Source organism: Perognathus longimembris, chromosome 24 (assembly GCF_023159225.1).
Source record: "Perognathus longimembris pacificus isolate PPM17 chromosome 24, ASM2315922v1, whole genome shotgun sequence".
In the NCBI taxonomy this organism is placed as follows: Eukaryota; Metazoa; Chordata; class Mammalia; order Rodentia; family Heteromyidae; genus Perognathus; species Perognathus longimembris.
In genome coordinates, this window is record NC_063184.1 from 27,017,010 (window position 1) to 27,037,248 (window position 20,239).

Below are 20,239 nucleotides of genomic sequence, written 5' to 3' on the forward strand. Positions count from 1 at the left end.
CTTTTTATCTCCAGGTTAAATTTGACCTCTTTCTTTTTCATGACCTTCAGTCTTATTTCTTTTCAGTGATTGCTTCAAGTTACTTTAAAAATTTTTGCCTAGACTCTTTCTGGTCTTACTAAACAGCATATTTGTAAGGCATTGTGTCTCTTTTGAAGTGGTCAGAAAGCCTCTTATTAGATACTTAGTTGTTGGGAGAATATTTTAAAAATTTCATCATATGACATATTTATTATTGCACTTTATTTCTTACCTTCTACTTTTTAATAACTTTCCTTAATTTCCTTTTTATAATTTACAATTGATTTGATGATATTAAACTTTTTTTCTGTCGCAGCTGTCTGCTTTGTATGTCCATGAGGAGTTTTATTTGCTTTTACTTTATTAGAAAGGTAGTTATAACAAAGGACAGATCCACATTTTTATGCAACTTGAAGGTCATATATAGTTTTCCAAGGTGGTAAGAGCTCTTTGAGAAGAAAGGATACAGTATAATGCATCCAAAACTAAGTTCAGAGTCTTGGAAAGAGCCCATGTTGATGAGTGCTCATAAAATTTAAGCTTCATTAGCTTCATAGTAAGTCCATCTGTGGTTACTAATTTGAAAGTATAGATACATGGACCAGCCTTTGCTTTTGGAAAAGCGAACAGTGATTTATAATGTTAATTTATCTTAGATCTGCTAAGAGGCAATTTTTAGTGGCCTTACTAGAATGTATGAATTTTATTATCTACAGTGGTTCTTTGTTGGCTCAGCAGTTGTTTGTTGAGTGAGTGTTGCAGGCTGGACTCTGTAGGTACTGTAGAACTAGACAGATGTGGTTCTTACCCTCATAGAATGTGGACCTAGAGAGGAAGACAGATGTAAAACTATTGTGTGGTTGTTGGAGGAAGATTTGTGCATAATTAACACTTAATCCTGAAGTCTTCAGTTTCATTTCTTTATGTACCTATTAAGTGGTATTTTTTTTTTTTATTTTACCACAGTTTTTTTTTGGTCAGTCCTGGGGCTTGGGACACAGGGCCTGAGCACTGTCCCTGGCTTCTTCTTTTTGCTCAAGGCTAGCACTCTACCTCTTTAGTCACAGTGCCACTTCCAGCTTTTTCTGTTTATGTGGTACTGAGGAATCGAACCCAGGGCTTCATGCATGCTAGGCAAGCACTGAGCCACATTCCCAGTCCCACAGTATCATTTTCAATAGATGTTTTCCAGTTCTCTCTCACTGTCTCTTGTCAGTCATGAGGCTTGAACTCACAGCCTGGGGTCTGATGCTGAGTTCTTTTGCTCAAGGTTATCACTCTATCAGTTTGTGCTACAGCACCACTTCAGGTTATCTGGTGGTTAATTAGAGTAAGAGTCTCACAGACTTTTCTGCCTGGGCTGACTTTGAACTGTAATCCTTATATATCAGCTTCCTGAGTAGCTAGGATTACAGGTGAGTCACCAGGGCTCATCTAGTTTTCTCTGACTGACTTTTCACTTCTGCCAGAATTCTTACATGTTTTTGGCATTCTGCCTTCATCAGGTAATTTCTTAGCCCCAAAACTTTAAATATATTATCATTGTTTTTATTTTTAAATTAGTTGTTGTTGTTATTATTATCATTAGCCAGTCCTGGGGCTTGAACGCAGGGCCTGGGCACTATCCCTGAGCTTCTTTTGCTCAAGGCTACCTCTTGAGCCACAGTGCCACTTCTTGCCTTTTCTGTTTATGTGGTACTGAGGAATTGAACCCAGGGTTTCATGCATACTAGGCAAGCACTCTACCATTAATCCACACTCCCAGCCTTTCATTGTTTTTAGAATAAAGTAGTCTCTTATCTAGCCTTATATCTTCATAAGGACTCATAAGCCCTGCACCAAAGATTTCTTATTTAGAAACTCAGTGAATAGGCATGTTCCTGAGAGCAGTGGTATTCATTCTTGGTTGCTGAATCAATTTGGGGAAGGTTTTAAAAACAAAGACAGAGATAGACTCCTACTTCCTTCCCTTAGGGTCTTTGGCACAGATGAGTTTGAGAATCGTGATTCTAGATGTAGGGAAATCTTTTATTTCAGTTCCCAATTTCTTTTTTACAATTCCCTTTCCTTCTGTCTTCCTAACCTGACTCTTTGTCTTCAAAGCCCATTTTAGTACTACTTGATTAACGAAGGTTTTCTTCACTGCTTTAGCTTATCCTACCTGGTTTCCTTGTATGCTGAATTCACAGTATTTAATTGCTCTATGCCATGTAGTTGATTATGTTTTGCCTCATGACTTTTTTGTTTCTATATGTTTATTATGCTTGATCTTTTGTTTAAATTCATAACCAGTGGGGCTCCCAGCTATAATCCTAGCTACTCAGGAGGCTGAGATCCTAGGATCAAGGTTCTCAACCAGCCTGGGCAGATAAACCCTTGAGACTCTGCCTTCAATTAACCCGCAAAAAGCTGGGAATGTAGATGTGACTTAAATGGTAGAGGCCAGCCGTAAGTGAACACGCTAAGGCAGAGTGTAAGGCCTTGAATTTAAGCCTCAGCATCGGTCAGCATCACCACCCCTAAAGTTAAAGAGTAAACAAAAATAAACTAATGTTTAATTCTTACATTAAAAAAAATGGAATATCCATTCCCAGAGCAGCCCAAATAACGGATGCGAGGAAGCCACAGGTCCTCCAAAGCTGGCCTGGCGGTGGGAGGAGTGCGCAGATGCCCAGGGGCCACACTCACGGATGATTCAGAGAAACCAGGCGGGAGCCACCAGCCTGCAGGCACCCGGGATGCACACAAAGCACTCGGTGTCACAGCATGCCCAAGTGGAATTTTCCAAGTGGCCTTGGTTGTTTTTTTTTAAAGGCATCCTCCAGTTGCCTGCTGTTGCTGTCGTCCAAGAACAAAGCCTGACTTTTTTTTTTTCTCTAATCCTGGGGCTTGAACTCAGGGCCTGAGCACTGTCCCTGGCTTCTTTTTGCTCAAGGCTAGCACTCTACCACTTGAGCCACAGCGCCACTTCCAGCTTTTTCTGTGTATGTGGTGCTGAGAAATCGAACTTAGGGCTTCATGTATACGAGGCGAGCACTTTACCACTAGGCTATATTCCCAGCCCTAATTCTTACATTTTTAACTGTTGTTTCAGCTATTGAGGGATAGCACATGTGCCAATATATTCCCATAATACAGTGCGGTTGTGTGTATAGGTAGTTGTAAATATGTCTGATTGAAATAAAGAGATTAAGAATTTGGGCCATCATAAGGAAATGGAATGACTTGGAAAAAATTATACTAAGTGAAGTGAGCCAGACCCAAAGAAACATGGACTCTGTGGTCTCCCTCACAGGAAATAATTAGCCCAGGTTTAGACTAGTCACAGCAGAGGATCACAAGAGCCTAATAGCTATGCCCCCATGAATGCATAAGATAATGCTGAGTGAAATGAACTCCATGTTATGGAAACGAGTGATATATCACTGTTGTAATTACTTTCAACATGCCATGTGAAACCATAGCTTCTGTTGTTGATGATCCTCTTGTATCCCCTTCCTGTGGTTGTACCTGCACTATCACTGTATCTTATCTGAGTACATTGGAAACCGTGTATACTGGTATTAGAACTAGGAAAGTGAAAGGGAATACCAAAATCGAGAGACACAGGATAAAAAGACAAAGGACTACAAAAGCAATACTTGCAAAACTGTTTGGTGTAAACCAACTGGACAACTCATGGGGGGAGAGGGAAAGGGGGAGGTAACAAACAGTACAAGAAATGTATCCAATATCTAATTTATGAAACTGTAACCTCTCTGTACATCACTTTGACAATAGAAAAAAAGAATTTGGGCTATGCCACTGTTCTACTGATGCAGGGACAGATAAATTGGGTCTGTACAGTACACGTATGTGTATATGTGTATATAATATAATATTCCCCCTAAACTATAGTGGGTTTCCTAAGCCTCACTTTTAGATAATTCAGGATCTACCATTTTGACTAGGTAGGATTACTAATTGAATCTTAAGATTGTTTATTTGTAGGGTATCTGATGGCTAGGTACCTGATTTTTTTCCTTAAAGGAATTGCAAAATAACACTGTAATGTCCAATAGGTTTAAAATTGAAAATACCGCCAAGGAAGGTACCATAACTGTTCATTGGTAATGGTTAGTAGGCCAAGGGGAGAAGTATATGTGTACTTAAAATTTGTTTAGTTTATAAAATGTATCTACTCACATTAAAATGAAAAAAAGAATTCATGACTTCCATGAATTTTCATGAAAATGAAAAAGGTTTCATTTTCATGAATTTTCTTGAAGAAGAAAAAGTCCTGATTTTATGCTGCTCTAAGTACTGGCATGTGGTGTTGGGAGAATATTAGAGTCATTATTTCACTGAAACTTTTCAGTGGTGGGATAATACTTATATTCTTCCTCTTATATTATAAAATTAACGTAAATATAAATTATGAGGATAGTTTTGAGTCATTCTAGCCTCCATTTTTTGCAAAATAAAAAATTCTAGTTTTTAAACAGATTTATGCAAAGTATCAGTTGCAAAAATTTGGTACTTTTTTTTTTACTTTATAATGCTAGTGTAAAAAACAATTACCATATGTACTTTTAAGAATTTGGAATGTGGTGTGTTTGCTTGTGTGTCAGTGCATGCTGGTGTCTAACATGTTGCTGTCATGCTTAGCATTTTACTTTTCAGAAAATATCTGGTACAGCTAGAGCAGCCTAAGAGTGTTACTGGGAACAGTAAAATGCTAGTGGATGTTTTTTGTTTTGCTTTGGTCCTGGGACTTGAACTTGGGGCCAGGGAGCTATCCCAGACCTTTTCTGTTAAAAGCTATTGAGCCACTGGTCCACTTCTGGCTTTCTTGGTAGTTAATAGGAGAAAAGAGTTTCAGCAGTTTTCCTGCCTGGGATGGCTTTGGACTTAGATCTTAGCCTCCTGAGTAGCTAGGATTACAAGTGTGAGCCACTGGGGCCCACTTTTCAATGGGTGTTTTTGATGTAAGCTCTTCATTTTGATTTTGTAGGTTCAGTTGATGCTCTATACATACCTGTCCACTGAATTCATTGGTACTGTCAACATATACAACACTATCCGGAGAGTTGGAACAGTGCTTCTCATCATGCACACACTGAAGTACTACTACTGGGCAGTGAATCCCCAGGACCGGAGTGGTATCGCCCCCAAAGGATTAGGTATATCATTTCTCTCCAAATGTTCGGTTACACATCTGGCCAAAAGTTTTAAACATATAATAAGCTATTTGGGTAGTTAAAAATCTCATTAGGACAAAGTTTTATATTCTTAGCGAAAGTTTTAACAGTTTGTTCCAAATTGTGGTTGCTACCAGTTAATAATCTGCTACTGTGTGGACCAATGCTACTTGCACTCATGTGAGTTATTTGGGGAACAAATACGACTAGAGCAGGAAAATTTTAATTTGTAACTGGTATTGATGCTGACATTGTCCATCACCATGAGAGTGATTGAAAATAATGTTTTGGAGAGAGAGATTTCTTACACAAGTTGCAAAGATGGACTTCTAATACAGAAGTAATGAAATTGTAAAATTTTGGTAGTAACTGCTGTTTACTCATGACTAACTTACTCAAACATTCCTAATGTCATCACATTCTGGCAGGAGTGAGAAGAAAACTTTGTAATTTTTGCAAAACCTACTTTCTACTGGCTCATAGAAAACAGCAGAGTTAATTCGCTGATAGAAAGTGGCAGTTGCACATACAGCTTGGTGCATGAGTTCGGAATACAGCTGTAGAAACACATTTTTACTGGTTCTTTTTGTTGTTGTTGTTGATTGTGGGGTTTGAACTCAGGGCCTGGGCACTGTCCCTGAGCCTGTTTGTGCTCAAGGCTAGCACTCTACCACTTGAGCCACAGTGCCACTTCCAGTTTTTGAGTGGTTAATTGGAGATAAGCTAGTGGAGACTTTTTGGTCCTGTCTGGCTTTGAACCGTGATCCTCAGATCTCAGCCTCCTGGTAGCTAGGATTACAGGCATGAGTCTCTAGCCCCCGGCTTTACTGGTTGTTATATCTCAATGGTTCACATATACCTTCCTTTGTAGTTGCAAGCAGCTAGTTCATCGTCACGTCTTCATAACCTCACACTAGCAAAAGAGTATTTTCCTGTATCAAGTATTTTCAGCAAGTGTCTATTTTAATCTCTGCTCCTCATTGTTTTTGATTGATGCTGTGGCTTTCTCCATGGCAGTTATTAAACTCATGGCCCAGATTTGGAAGTATCCTCATCTTCACTCACATGAACTGAGATAAGGATGAGTCAATCCCTTGATAGAAATTTAAAGACTGTTGCTTGATATAAGAAAATAGGTGATGGGGTATTTAACACTATACATCTCAACTGTAGTCAAAGACTTTGTCAGTTTAATGACTTAAAAAGGCAGATTTCATACTTTCATAGTATATTTTATGTGACCTCCAAAATAAACTTAGTTTATTCTCAAATCATATGGTAGCTGTAGTTTAGAAAGCCATATGAGATACTTAAGTTGGCAGGGATGTAGCACATCTAGAGCCAGGTGAGAACTTACTGATGATGATTTCATGGTGCTCTAGGAGTATAGTATACTGCTCTGGGTTTTGTGTCCTGGCCTGCATTTCACAACTAAGGAATGATGTTGGGAAAGTCTCAAACTTCAAATGAGAGAGTTGTGATTCTATGCCAACTCTACATCCTGTTCTTTGTGTAGAAATCATGTGGAAGAGATTTTAAACAATTTTCCTCCTATTTTAATTGATCTGTCTAGGGTCATGGTGGTCCTGTACTTAGGTGGTCTAGGAACTAGCCGTAAATAGTCATTAGTGGGGGAAAATAGCAGAATGTATGAGTCAAACAGGTACCTAGTTTAGGATCCTATAACAATGGGTATTTGGTTTCAAAAGCTTTCTTCTTGGGATTATATGTTTGAGACATGAAAATTGACTTAATGTGAGCCACGTGTGACCAAGGACTTTTCCAGCCACTGAAGTAGATGGCAGATCAGTCACCCTAATGTTTTCCTTCTTCATAAATAATACTATATGTTGAAACATTTCTTTGAGATTTTGTTGTAGTTTTTGCACAATGTAAAAACAACAGTATAAAAAGCTGTTTTTCATACTAATGTTCAAAGTTTGTATTTTTTTATGGTAAACTTCTGTTACCTTTCAAAAATCCTTCAAAAGAATAGCTTGTTTTTGAAATCCTTTGGCGTACCTGTAGTACAAGTAGATGCCTTTAGTGTAGTTTCAGAATAATCTGTATTGTACATTTAGAATATTTTATATACAATTGCAGGTGAGATTGAATGTCTTTTATGAGGCATAAAAAGAGGAGTTACTCTTTAGAGGGCTGACCTATACATTTTGTATAAATAAAAGGAAAAGATATTGAGAATAAGAATTTTATACTTTTGATGTCTGTAAGGTCTTTGAATTACTAAGTGTATTGTGTGTCTCTTAAAGATGGGCCACGACCTAGTCAAAAGGAAATACTTTCTCTGCGAGCATTTTTGCTGATGTTCATTAAACAGTTACTGATGAAGGTGAGTTGACATTTCTTTATCCTGTTTCCTGCTGTGTATTGTAGCTGGTAATTTTGCATAGAAAGATTGATTGATTGATTGTACTGAGGGTTAAGCCTAGGTCATCCTACATACCAGGCAAATCCACTGCCATTTGAACCATATCCCTAGCAGTTTTGTTTTTTTTTCTAGTCCTGGGCTTGAACTCAGGCCTGGGCACTGTCTCTGAGCTCCTTTTGTTCAGGGCTAACACTCTACCTCTTGAGCTACAGCACCACTTTCAGATTTTTCTGTTTGTGTGGTACTGAGGAATCGAACCCAGGGCTTCCTGCATGCTACACAAGCACTCTACCACTAAGCCACATTCCCAGCCCTATATTTTGTTTTTGAGGTAAGATTTCTGTAACTTTTCTCAACTGGCTTCTAACTAAAAATTTTCTTGCCTCTGTCTCCCAAGTAGCTGAGATTACAGATGTGACCCATATTTATAGGTATATGTATAAAAGTCACATTCTATATAGAAAAGCTGTCTGTATTTAGATGAGTGGTAGATTGAATATTTATCATAACTTAATTTTTGTCTACTTTAGAATTCTGTGGCTTTATCAGTCTTTCATGTAAATGGGTAGCAGTGTTAAGTCTCTTTGATTTCTATAGTCTTTTAGGCTGTATGTCTTTAGTTGTTTCTCAATAAATCTAGACTATTATTATTATTTTTGCTAGTCCTGGGGCTTGAACTCAGGGCCGAGGCACTATCCCTGAACTTCTTTTGCTCAAGGCTAGCACGGTATCACTTGAGCCACAGCACCACTTCTAGCATTTTCTGTTTATGTGGTACTGAGGAATCGAACCCAGGGCTTCATGCCTGCTAGGCAAGCACTCTACCTCTAAACCACCTTCCCAGCCCCTATATTATCTTTTTAGATTTATAGCAGCTGAGCACTTTGACCAGTTGGTGCATATTGTTACCCTTTTAAAATGTTTTTCATGTATGAACATAAAATACTTGTATTATATTTCCAAAGGATTCTGGAGTAAAGGAGGATGAATTGCAGGCCATTCTTAATTACCTACTGACTATGCATGAGGTAATGCTTGAATTTCATATTTTTGGGTTTTACTTTTTGGAGCTGCATTGTAGGCTTTTAAAAATGTAAACATATAAAAAACCTTCAATAACTTAGTTACTGTGTTGGAGAATAAAGTCCTTTTTTAACAATTAAATCTTAAATTTTTATCTAAGTAGTCTGAACATAATCATGAAAGGCTTTCAATGTTCTTATAATTTGATTTCACTGAGTTATTACTGAAATGCCAGAACCTACTTTTAATGTATGTCCAGGAATTAGTGGAAAAAAGATTTTGAAAAAGGCTAAAAATGATTAGCTTTAAGCTTGTCATCATATGGAGGGACAAAGGATGAACAAATGCAGCATGGTTCTCGAACTAGATTGTATGTTGAGAATGAATAGAGCTGGTGGGAGAGCGTGCAGGAAGGGGTGACATTATCCAAGAAGAAATGAACTCATTGCCTGATGTATGAAACTGGAGTCCCTCTTACATCACCTAACAATTAATAAAAAGTGAGATCTTGGGCCTCTTTGGAAAGAAGAGTCTTAAGGTAGTCTTCACACCGATTATTCATATTCAAATTTTCCATTTGTAATGGGATTTAAAATTATGTGATTGAAAGGGAGGTTGAAACTTAAATAGGCTCAAAGATCTGCTTTTTTCTTCCTTGATTTTTTTTTTTAGCACTGAAATATATACCAGATGTAATCTTACTAAATCTGGTTAAGGTATAAATAAATAAAATTTAAGAATTGATAGACCATGATATCACATTTTAATTGATAATTTCAATTTCCATAATTGTGAATTAATTTTTTTAGCAAGTGAAATACTGACTCTTTAATTATTAATACTTGAGGACTAATGATTAGACCTGTGTTAATAGGTATATACACAAATGACTTAAATTTGTTAATTAAATTTTATTTGATTGAAGATAGCTCATGATTATGATTATTTTCCCCTTGAATGCTGTGTTCTGGTTTGTAGATATTTTTCCTAGCCAAGTCTAATAGCTTTTAAGATGAAATGCCTAGTAATCTGTTATTTTAGGTGATTATGCCTTTTATTAACTTTAAGGAAGTAAACAAAATACTTCACAAGAGATAAAGTTGTAAGTCACAGTGGCCCCTGCTTTCTGTCAGTCTAGTAAATAGAGTTCTTTCAGCCCTCTCTATGAACACTTTTCCAAAATGAGCTTACAAGTGACTTCCCTAGCAGAAATTTCAATTCCTAGTCAGAGCAGCAACCCAGTGAACAAACCTGTGGTAGCTCCCCCTATACCCTTGGCGCCTTTGGATGGGAGGTGTCAGTAATGCCCAAGGGGCTCTTGTGATATGCGTACATCATGAAACGGCCAACAAAGATATTAGGATTTTCATGAAGCCTTTTGAAGTCCAGAATTCATGTATTCTAGTGCTGATATTCTGTACTGTTTCCAGATTCTATGGCAGAACAGTATGTTGACTTAGTAAACATGGACCACTGTCCCCTTTAATATTTATGATAGAGGATATGTAAGAAAAAAATATATCCTCAGTGCTGGGAATGTGGCCTAGTGGCAAGAGTGCTTGCCTCATATACAATGAAGCCCTGGGTTCGATTCCTCAGCACCACATATATAGAAAAGGCCAGAACTGGTGTTGTGCCTCAAGTGGCAGAGTAGCTAGCCTTGAGCAAAAAGGAGCCAGGGACAGTGCTCAGGCCCTGAGTTCAAGCCACAGGATTGGCAAAAAGAAAAGAAAAATATATTCTCCCATATGTTCCTTCAAAACTAGTCTCTTAGGAGGCAGAGTAGATAACATATTCTAGGTTAAATAATTTGGGGAAATAAAATCAATGGACTGTCAGTGGACTTACTGCATTTATTGGCATATTAAAGGCACTTACATGCTCCTGTTTCTCCACTCCCTTACAGACTGAACCCAGCTCATGCTCAATTGCTGTACCATTCAAACTGTGACTCTAGCCCTTTTGTTTTGAGGCAGTGTATTGCTAACTTTGCCTGTGTTGGTTTTGAATTGATCACGATATCCTCCTGTCTTGCCTCCTGAGTAGTTGGGATTACTGGTGTGCCCCATCATGCTTCATTTTGATATGCTTTTCTATCATAGAACAACTCAGCTTTTCCTTTATCCAGTTTTCTGATATATAAGCCTTTCTTAAAAACAAAGCAAAAAAAAACCTGTGCTCTACATCACTGGCCATAAAGGAAATGCAAATCAAAACAACATTGAGATTCCATCTCACCCCAGTAAGAATGTCATATATCAAGAAAACTAACAATAACAGTTGTTGGAGGGGATGTGGCCAAAAGGGAACCCTACTTCATTGTTGGTGGGAATGTAAACTGGTTCAGCCACTCTGGCAAGCAGTATAGAGATTCCTCAGAAGGCTAAATGTAGAATTCCCCTATGACCCAGCAACCCCACTTTTGGGTATTTATCCAAAAAACTACAAACAAAATCAAAGTAAAGCCACCAGCACAACAATGTTCATTGCAGCGCAATTTGTCATAGCGAGAATCTGGAACCAACCCAGATGCCCCTCCGTAGACGAATGGATCAGGAAAATGTGGTACATATACACAATGGAATTTTATGCCTCTATCAGAAAGAATGACATTGCCCCATTTGTAAGGAAATGGAAGGACTTGGAAAAAATTATACTAAGTGAAGTGAGCCAGACACAAAGAAACATGGACTCTATGGTCTCCCTTATAGGGAATAATTAGCACAGGTTTAGGCAAGTCACAATAGAGGATCACAAGAGCCCAATAGCTATACCCTTATGATCCCATAAGATGATGCTAAGTGAAATGAACTCCATTTTATGAAAATGATTGTTATATCAGAGTTGTAACTACTTTCAACATCCCATGTGTATCTGTAGTTTCTACTATTGATGATGTTCGTGTATCACCTTCTTGTGATTGTATCTACACTATCTCTGTAATCTTATCTGAGTGTATGGGAAACAGTGTGTACTGGTATTAGAATTAGGAAATAAAAAGGGAATACCAAAATTGAGAGACAAAGGGTAAAATACGAGAAACAACAACAAAAGCAATACTTGCAAAACTGTTTGGTGTAAGTGAACTGAACACCTCAGGGGGGGACGAGGGGGAGGGGGGTATGAGGGACAAGGTAACAGTACAAGAAATGTATCCAATGCCTAACGTGTGAAACTGTAACCTCTCTGTACATCAGTTTTATAATAAAAACTTAAAAAAGAAAGAAAGAAAAAAAAACCTGTTTAGTTGGATCTGCTGTTTCTGTAGACTATGCTTCAGTGAATTTTTGGTGACTTAAAAGGCATTTTACATCCTTGGTTAAGAAATTCTCTATTTGATGGTATATTTTTTTGAGTCACACAGATGAACATGCATATTTAAAGAATACAGTTTGTTCAAAACAAATATGGATATGTCTACTTACTTCCTAAGTTGAAATTTCTGTTGTTTCACAAGTATTTAATATTCATATACCTTGGTTTTTCCTCATTCTTATGTTTGAATTTCTAAAATAATTACAGGATGATAATCTAATGGATGTTCTCCAGCTGCTTGTGGCATTAATGGCAGAGCATCCTAATTCTATGATTCCTGCTTTTGACCAAAGGAACGGATTACGGTGAGTTAGTCTATCAAGAATTTTTTTTAATTATATTTAGTACACTAGAGACATTTAGAGACATTGAAAGATCCTTCAATATGAAAAGTATTATTTGATATTACATTATGAAATGAGTTTGTAGTATGAAATGATTTAAGATTGAGGACTTATTTCATGGTGTGGCTTATGAATGAATCTTAAATTGTAGAGGTCTCTTATTATTTGATAGAATTTAATTAATAAAGACTGATAAATCATTTCAGTATTTTGTACTCTGACAGTCTCAGATTTGTAATATTCCTACCCTGTACCTTCTGTGTAGTTGGGATTATAGGTATGAACCATCATACCTGGCTTGTTGGTAGAGACATTTTGCCTCAGCTTGCCTCAAGCCTTGCTTCTTCTTTTCTTCTCCAGTAGCTGGAATTACAGGCATGTGTCACTGTGTCTGGCTGGTGTGTGATTTTCTATTCTTTTTTTTTTTTTTTGGCCAGTCCTGGGCCTTGGACTCAGGGCCTGAGCACTGTCCCTGGCTTCTTCCTGCTCAAGGCTAGCACTCTGCCACTTGAGCCACAACGCCGCTTCTGGCCATTTTCTGTATATGTGGTGCTGGGGAATCGAACCTAGGGCCTCGTGTATCCGAGGCAGGCACTCTTGCCACTAGGCTATATCCCCAGCCCTGATTTTCTATTCTTATAATACCTTTTGCTAAGTTTTGTGTGAGAATAAATGCTGCTCTCACAGAATAATTTGGGAAATATCTACTTGTCAGTTTTCTGGGAAAGTTTTTATAAAGTATTTTTTTTTCATTACCAGTTTGCCAGTGATGTTATTTAGATGTTTAACTTTCTTTTTGGGAATGTTATTAGCTCCTAAGCCAGTTTGTAAAAGATGCATGGCGGCTTAGGCTATTCATTTTTTCTTATGTGAGCTTTCATATTCTGTATTTTATCCTATTGAAATATAAACAAAACACAGGATATCCATATATACTTCTTTATGCATATGTCCAGAGTAAAACCAATTACACAAAAATACTCTCAAGTTTAGTACCATTTATCATGGGCCATTTTTATTTGTGACATACTATTTGTATGTCTTTTCTGATGACCATATAGCTTACTCTTTTGTTTGTCTTGGTGCTAATTGTTGACAAATTTAAATATGTACTCCTTTAAGTAATATTTTATTTTTACTGATTCATAAAAGGTATCTGAAAGCCAGTTTTATGCATTAAGATTTACAGAGATGTATGTTCATGGAGAAATCACCATATTTTATTCTCATTTATTTTTCTCACTAAAGGAGGTATAACAAGTTTGGCATAGCAAGGTGTTATTATTTCTTTTTTTTCCCTGTGGTCCTAAGGGATATGAACTCGGCCTTGTTTCAAATTTCCGGAGCCATGCTCTACCACTTGAGCCACATACCACTTTTAGTTTGGTTTTCAGATAGGGTCTTGTGATTTTGCCTGCTTTGTCCTTCAACTTTGATCCTCTACTCTCATCTCTGGAGCAGCTGAGTTCACATGTTTGAGCTTCTACCATGCTCAGCCCAAGGACATTTATAAATGTTGAAATGTATATTAACCTCATTTGTGCATTACTTGAATTAAGTTTAAAATCATATGAAAAACATGTATGTTAAATCATTACTTTTTGTACAATGTACTCAAAATAGTTTGTTTTTAATTTTTATTTATTCAGTGTTATTTACAAACTCCTGGCATCAAAAAGTGAAGGAATTAGAGTACAAGCTCTCAAGGCAATGGGCTATTTTTTAAAAAATCTGGCCCCAAAGTGAGTATGTATACAATCTAAAATGGATCTTTGTTTATTTCTTATTTATTTAAAACCTTGAAATGTCATTTCTGTTTTGTGGTCCCTTTACTTTCTACTTTTCTTCTCCTTTTACTCTCCTTCTACCCTGAACTGTTAACTAGCCTGAGATAAGGAAGTGAAAAATATATGTATGGGTACTGGGATTTTTTTTTTTTTTTTTTTTTTGGCCAGTCCTGGGCCTTGGACTCAGGGCCTGAGCACTGTCCCTGGCTTCTTCCCGCTCAAGGCTAGCACTCTGCCACTTAAGCCACAGCGCTGCTTCTGGCCGTTTTCTGTATATGTGGTGCTGGGGAATCGAACCTAGGGCCTCGTGTATCCGAGGCAGGCACTCTTGCCACTAGGCTATATCCCCAGCCCGGTACTGGGATTTTTAACATATAAAAAACTGGTGTTCTGGGATTGAATTGCGGGTCGAAATTGTTAGGCAGTCACTCTGTCTCTTGAACCATATTCTACTGCTTGAGCCTGAGCTGTGTTCTAGTCTTTCAGTTTTCTTTTTCAGAGTGAGCCTTGAGCTTTTGCCAGTGTTGGCTTCATACTGTGATCCTCTTTATCTCTCCTTTATCCTCTCTTCTAGGTCCTTTCCCTTTGTATCCTTTTCTTTTCTTCCCTTGTAGTGTTGCTTGAGATGTAAACATTTAATTATTCTTAAAGTACTTAATTCCATTACTCTATGTGTAAATAATGTAAGACTAATTGGGAGTATGTATTTTTAATATGAAAATTACTGTTATTTATATTTTGTATTAATGATAAGAATTAGTTTGCATGCTTTGAGTTCTAGAAACTGAATAATAGCCACTAGTTAAATAATAACTCTGAAGAGTTAGTAGAAGATTTTACTCTGCTCTAGTATAGCCTATTTTGTTTGATTTTTTTTCATAAATTTAGCTATAATTATATTTTAGTAAATATTTCTCTAGTTGAATGTTTTATAGCCTTAAAAACATTGGTATGGTAATTGGGTTGTAATCTATCCTCTGAAAAACATTTTTTATCCTTCCTCCAGAATGTAAATGGTACACAGTAACTGCAGGTTGGTAATTTCTTCCTGTGTAATTGCAGGAGAAAAGCTGAAGTCATGCTTGGTCATGGATTGTTTTCATTGCTGGCTGAGAGACTCATGCTTCAGACAAATCAAATCACAATGACCACATACAACGTTCTCTTTGAGGTAAGAATGTAGTTAGAATTTACTCCTATTAATTTCTAATTAGAAAGGTACCTGTATTAACTATCTGTCTTTAAGTAAAATAAAGCCACTTATTTTTGTAACATAGAGTTTTAAAATTATATAAAGAGGAAATGGCTGCATTTCTGTAAATACATTAATCTATGAATTACTATTTGTAGTTATCCCTGCTTAAGTATTTCTTACATAATATTTACTTTTGATTTTCGTTTTATAGGTAAGTAAAAGCAGCATTATAATATTGACTTTACTTATGTACATAAAATATTTAACACTAAAATAATAGACAATATAATAAATTTTAGTTGCTATTCTAATTATACTTTCTTATAGTGATACTAATATCATGATATGCTAATGTAATTTCTTGTTTTACTTTCTTAGATTCTTATAGAGCAGATTTGTACTCAGGTGATACATAAACAGCATCCCGATCCTGATTCTTCAGTAAAGATACAAAACCCTCGTATGTATTTTATGCTGTCAAACACTTGTGTTTTGCTACCAATAACAAAGTCACTATGGCTTGGTGGGTGCTGGTGGCTCATGCCTGAAATCCTGCTTCTTCAGAAGGCTGACATCTGAGGATTGTGGTTTGAAGCCAGCCTGGGCAAGAAGGCCCATGATACTCTTACCTCTAATTAACTGCCAAAAGAGCTGTGGCTCAGGTGATAGAGCTCTAGCCTTGAGCATAGAAGCTCAAGGACAGCACCAGGCCCTGAATTCAAGCCTCAAGAATGGTACCTCCTCCACCCCCACCCCCCAAAAAAATAGACTGTGAAAAACCTGGAGTTGATTTTGTTGCAGCACACTGTTTTATGAGTATTTTGTTATAGAAAATGTTATCTTAAATTTTGTGTTTAATGTTGATTCTAACAACATATTCTAATATATTATATACACAACATGTTATGCTGTGTAAAGATTTCGAAAAATTGTTTTCACAAGATTTTGACTTGAAAATTGTTTTCGCAAGATCTTGGTAAAATGTATACTCAGATTTTTAACAAAGTTACGATTATAGTTTAGCAATGCCAGACTAAATTTTATTAAACCAGTAGTTTTATCTTAAATTGTTATGAATACTGAATTTGGAATGGAAAAGTATTTATTGTTTGTTTTTCCTCCTCTGGTACTTAGGTTTGAACTTAGGATCTTAATATTTGTTACACAAATACTCCATTTTTTGAGCCACATTCCAGCCCATTTTACTTTAGTTTCTTTTTCTTTTTTTTTTTTTTTTTTGCCAGTTCTGGGCCTTGGACTCAGGGCCTGAGCACTGTCCCTGGCTTCTTTTTGCTCAAGGCTAGCACTCTGCCACTTGAGCCACAGCGCCACTTCTGGCCGTTTTCTACATATGTGGTGCTTGGGAATCGAACCTAGAGCTTCATGTATACGAAGCAAGCACTCCTGCCACTAGGCCATATTTCCCAGCCCTTTAGTTTTTATTTTTCATGTTTCATTTTTGCCCAGGGTAATCTTGGGCTGTGACCCTCCTATCTCTGCCTCCTGAGTAGTTGGGATTACAGCTGTTAGCCACTATGCCCAGCCTTTATTCTTTATACCTTATGCTTATAGCCTTATTTAAGTCTTTTATTTACTTGTATTTGGAAGTGCTGGGAATTGAACTCAGGACCTTATTACATTTGTTAAGTATATTTGTTAAGTATGTATTCTTCTAGTTGAGTTTTGTTCTCAACTCGAGAATGCTTAAGCATTTGAAATGTATCTTCCTTCTTGTCTTTTTGAAGATCATGTCATTAAAAGAATTACTTTAGAAGCCAGGGTTCAGTGGCTCACCCCTGTAATCCTAGGTGCTCAGGAGGCTGAGATCTGAGGATCACAATTTGAAGTCAGCTTGGGCAGGAATGTCCATAAGACTTACCTCCAGTAAACTAAGAAAAAGCAGGAAGTAGCACTGTGGCTCAAGTGGTGGAACACTAGCCTTGAGCACAAAGAAGTTCAGGGACAGTGCCCAGGCCCAGAGCTCAAGTCCCAGGACCAACCAACCATTCATTCCCCCCTACGTCCCCCCCTCCACAAAAAAAATTTGCCTTAGAGTTTTGAATTTAATGACTTTTTGTGTGGTAAGGTTTACTTCTGTGTATAAATGCTATTTTACTTAAAATTTAATTAATTTTTATTTTTTAAATTAGCATCAGCTGTGCCAGGGATAAAAGTCAATTTTAAAAATGAATTTGTGAAAAGCTCTCAGGGGCCTACTAGTAGAATCAGAACAAAGTGCACCTTCAAAAATTATAGAAAAAGAGCAAAAACCCAGATCTATAGACTTTGCTATACAGAACAAATGACAAAATTGAAATGAAGCAGCAAGCACACATGAAAGTGAAAACACAAAGACATATCAGTCATGCACTAAGCATGATAAATTTAGTTATTAAATTTAGATTGCCTATTAATAGAAAAGTCCTCTCAGACTGAGAAAGCAAAAGATAGGTAAACATGTAGTATTTGAATTTACAGTGAGTTCAACGTAGTATTATTGAAATAGAATTCAGTGTCAGAATTCTTACAGGTTTTGATTCAGTATAAATATAGGATACACAGACAAAAAGATAAATGATAACTAATACAAAAACTTCATAAAATGGAATTACAGTTCGCTGATTATGAGAGTGCAGTGTGTGTAGTTTTCCTTTCCTCCCTGTGAAGATGGAAAGCATACATTCCAGGCCTTTCTCAGTGAGATGATGGCCTCCTCCTAGGCACAGACAATTGAATGTGAGAAAGCCCTCAGATGTCTCTCGCAGGCTAAGGATTGTAAGTGAGCATACCAGGCTGGGGATGTGAGTCGAGTGGCAGATTCTCTGCCATTTTTAAAGCACAGTCTTGCTTTGGGTGAGATAGTGTTTTGTTTTTTTGTTTTTTTTTGTTGTTGTTTTAGAGTGAAAAAAGGAAAAAATCGTGAACATAAAAAGTTTACCTTATTCTGTTACCTTACTCTATTTTGTGTTGCTATAGAGGAATGCCTGAGGCTGTGATCATTCAAAAGAACAGAGTATTAGTTTTTCACTGTTGGAGGCTTAGCATGATAAGATGGAGGTGCTTCCATTTGGTCTGGTAAGATCTGCTTTGCTTGCAAGGAAGGCAGTTCAAAGTCTGGGTGAAGCCTTTGTTATATGGGTTTTAATCCACTAGTATGAGAGCCTTCATGGCCTTTTCCCTTAATACTACCACATCTTAGCAATGCCACATGGGCAACACATGTTACCGTCGGAGACACATTCAGATCATGGAAGTTAATTACTTAATGTATTGAAATTGGCTCAGAAAAGACAGGTATTAATTTTAATTAGATTGCCTGTTTTCTCTTTTGCCTTCATGTCCTTAACTCTCACATGAGGCTAATATATGGCATCTCTGTCTGCTTGTGTAACGATAGAGTTAACTGTATTTTCTTAAAATAGTATTTGTGATAACGTATCTCAAAATCAGCGGCAGTTATCCTCTGGTGATGATGATTTTCATCGTTCTTGTAATTACTGTTCAGGAGTGGGGAGCATCCAGCCTGTGAGCTGGTCAAGGCCCACACAATCATGTGGTCATGACAGGTCAGACGTGTACGCTTCTCATCAGCTGCCCATGCCTGTTTTATTGAATGGTGTTATAAACATGGCTCTTGGCAGGAGAAAGCTCTCCACCCCCGGTTGAGGTAGAAAACCTTTGAAGTTACCATTAGCAGAATTTCAGAATGTCTCTCAAAATATCATGAATTGAATAACAAAGAGTATTCATAGTTGACACTTCAACGTAATGTCCTAGATTCACTAAAATCCTTGGCAAATGTCTGGCTTAGAATTCCTAAATTTTAATTGGTTAACAATTTGGTACATTGCTTAATTATAAATTTTGAGTTATATTTTTTAATTCCGAATTTTGGAATTTAGTATGTGTTTTTCAATGAATTTTTTTTCTATATGCTAAGTTCTGGTCATTCAGTCAACATCATATTGAAAGAAGTGTAGAGCCTTATTATTTTCCTTTGGTTGTGGGGATGGAGATGTGGAATAGATTTTAATTGCTTTGGAGCCTTTGTCTCTAATTTTTAATCTGTGAAGTTACAGAGGAAAGTATTTATAATTAGAAAAATTTACTCTGATAAAGAAAAAAGGCTTGACATGCCATAAAGTGCAGAATTTTAGGACTTAATATTTTCTTTTTTCTTTTCTGATATTGTGAGGGCTTTTAGTTTTTTTTTTGGTGTTGGTACTGAGGTTTGATTTTAGGGCTGTGAAGGTGCTCTCCACTTTATGTTATGCCCTAGCTGTGTTATTTGTTTTTAAGAACAACTTTACTATTGCAGATAGTAGTTTTATCTCCAGCTGATTCATTTATAATTTAAAGTTGCTTCATTTTTAACTTTAAAAAATTTAGCTCTGGTACTGGAGGTGTGCCTCAGTGGTAGAGTGCTTGTGTAGAAGGTGCTGGGTATTTAATCTCCAACCACTGCCAGAAAAAATGCTTTTCATGTTTCAAATCATGCAATAAAATCCTTTCCTTTATAAATGCTGTCATGATGAGTACATTGTCTCCTATCATTTTCTTCCCATAACAGAAGAGGATGTTTTCAGTAGACATTTATATAAAGCTAAAGAAATTGTAATATATTGATGATTTTTCCTAAATGAACTTTTTTGTTGTGTTTTAGTTTTTATTTATTCATGAATTGTCTTACAGAGATACTAAAGGTAATTGCGACCCTACTTCGAAATTCTCCCCAGTGCCCAGAGAGCATGGAGGTTCGCCGAGCTTTTCTTTCTGACATGATTAAACTTTTTAATAACAGTAGAGAAAACAGGAGGTAAGCTAGATCAGAAATAATCTATTTGCAATATTTATACCTCAGTTTTGTATGAATCCAGTTTGTCTTAGAAAAATTGCTTTAAAATAGCATGAAATTAATTTTTTCATTATTTTTGTCATTAATGGTATTCAGTTAGTGTATCACAAATTAAATGAATTGATTATTT

General features: G+C 36.8%; 1 protein-coding gene across 1 annotated transcript in view; it reads left to right on the top strand.

Annotated features, from left to right (window-relative positions):
- Positions 1-20,239, top strand: part of Lrba (LPS responsive beige-like anchor protein) — a 417,455-nt gene that overhangs the window by 58,924 nt on the left and 338,292 nt on the right. The window contains exons 13-20 of the mRNA XM_048333588.1: positions 5,015-5,183; positions 7,472-7,551; positions 8,556-8,618; positions 12,136-12,233; positions 13,922-14,014; positions 15,122-15,230; positions 15,633-15,714; positions 19,947-20,070. Of these exons, the coding sequence (XP_048189545.1) occupies positions 5,015-5,183; positions 7,472-7,551; positions 8,556-8,618; positions 12,136-12,233; positions 13,922-14,014; positions 15,122-15,230; positions 15,633-15,714; positions 19,947-20,070 (818 nt within the window). The remainder of the gene's footprint in view (positions 1-5,014; positions 5,184-7,471; positions 7,552-8,555; positions 8,619-12,135; positions 12,234-13,921; positions 14,015-15,121; positions 15,231-15,632; positions 15,715-19,946; positions 20,071-20,239) is intronic.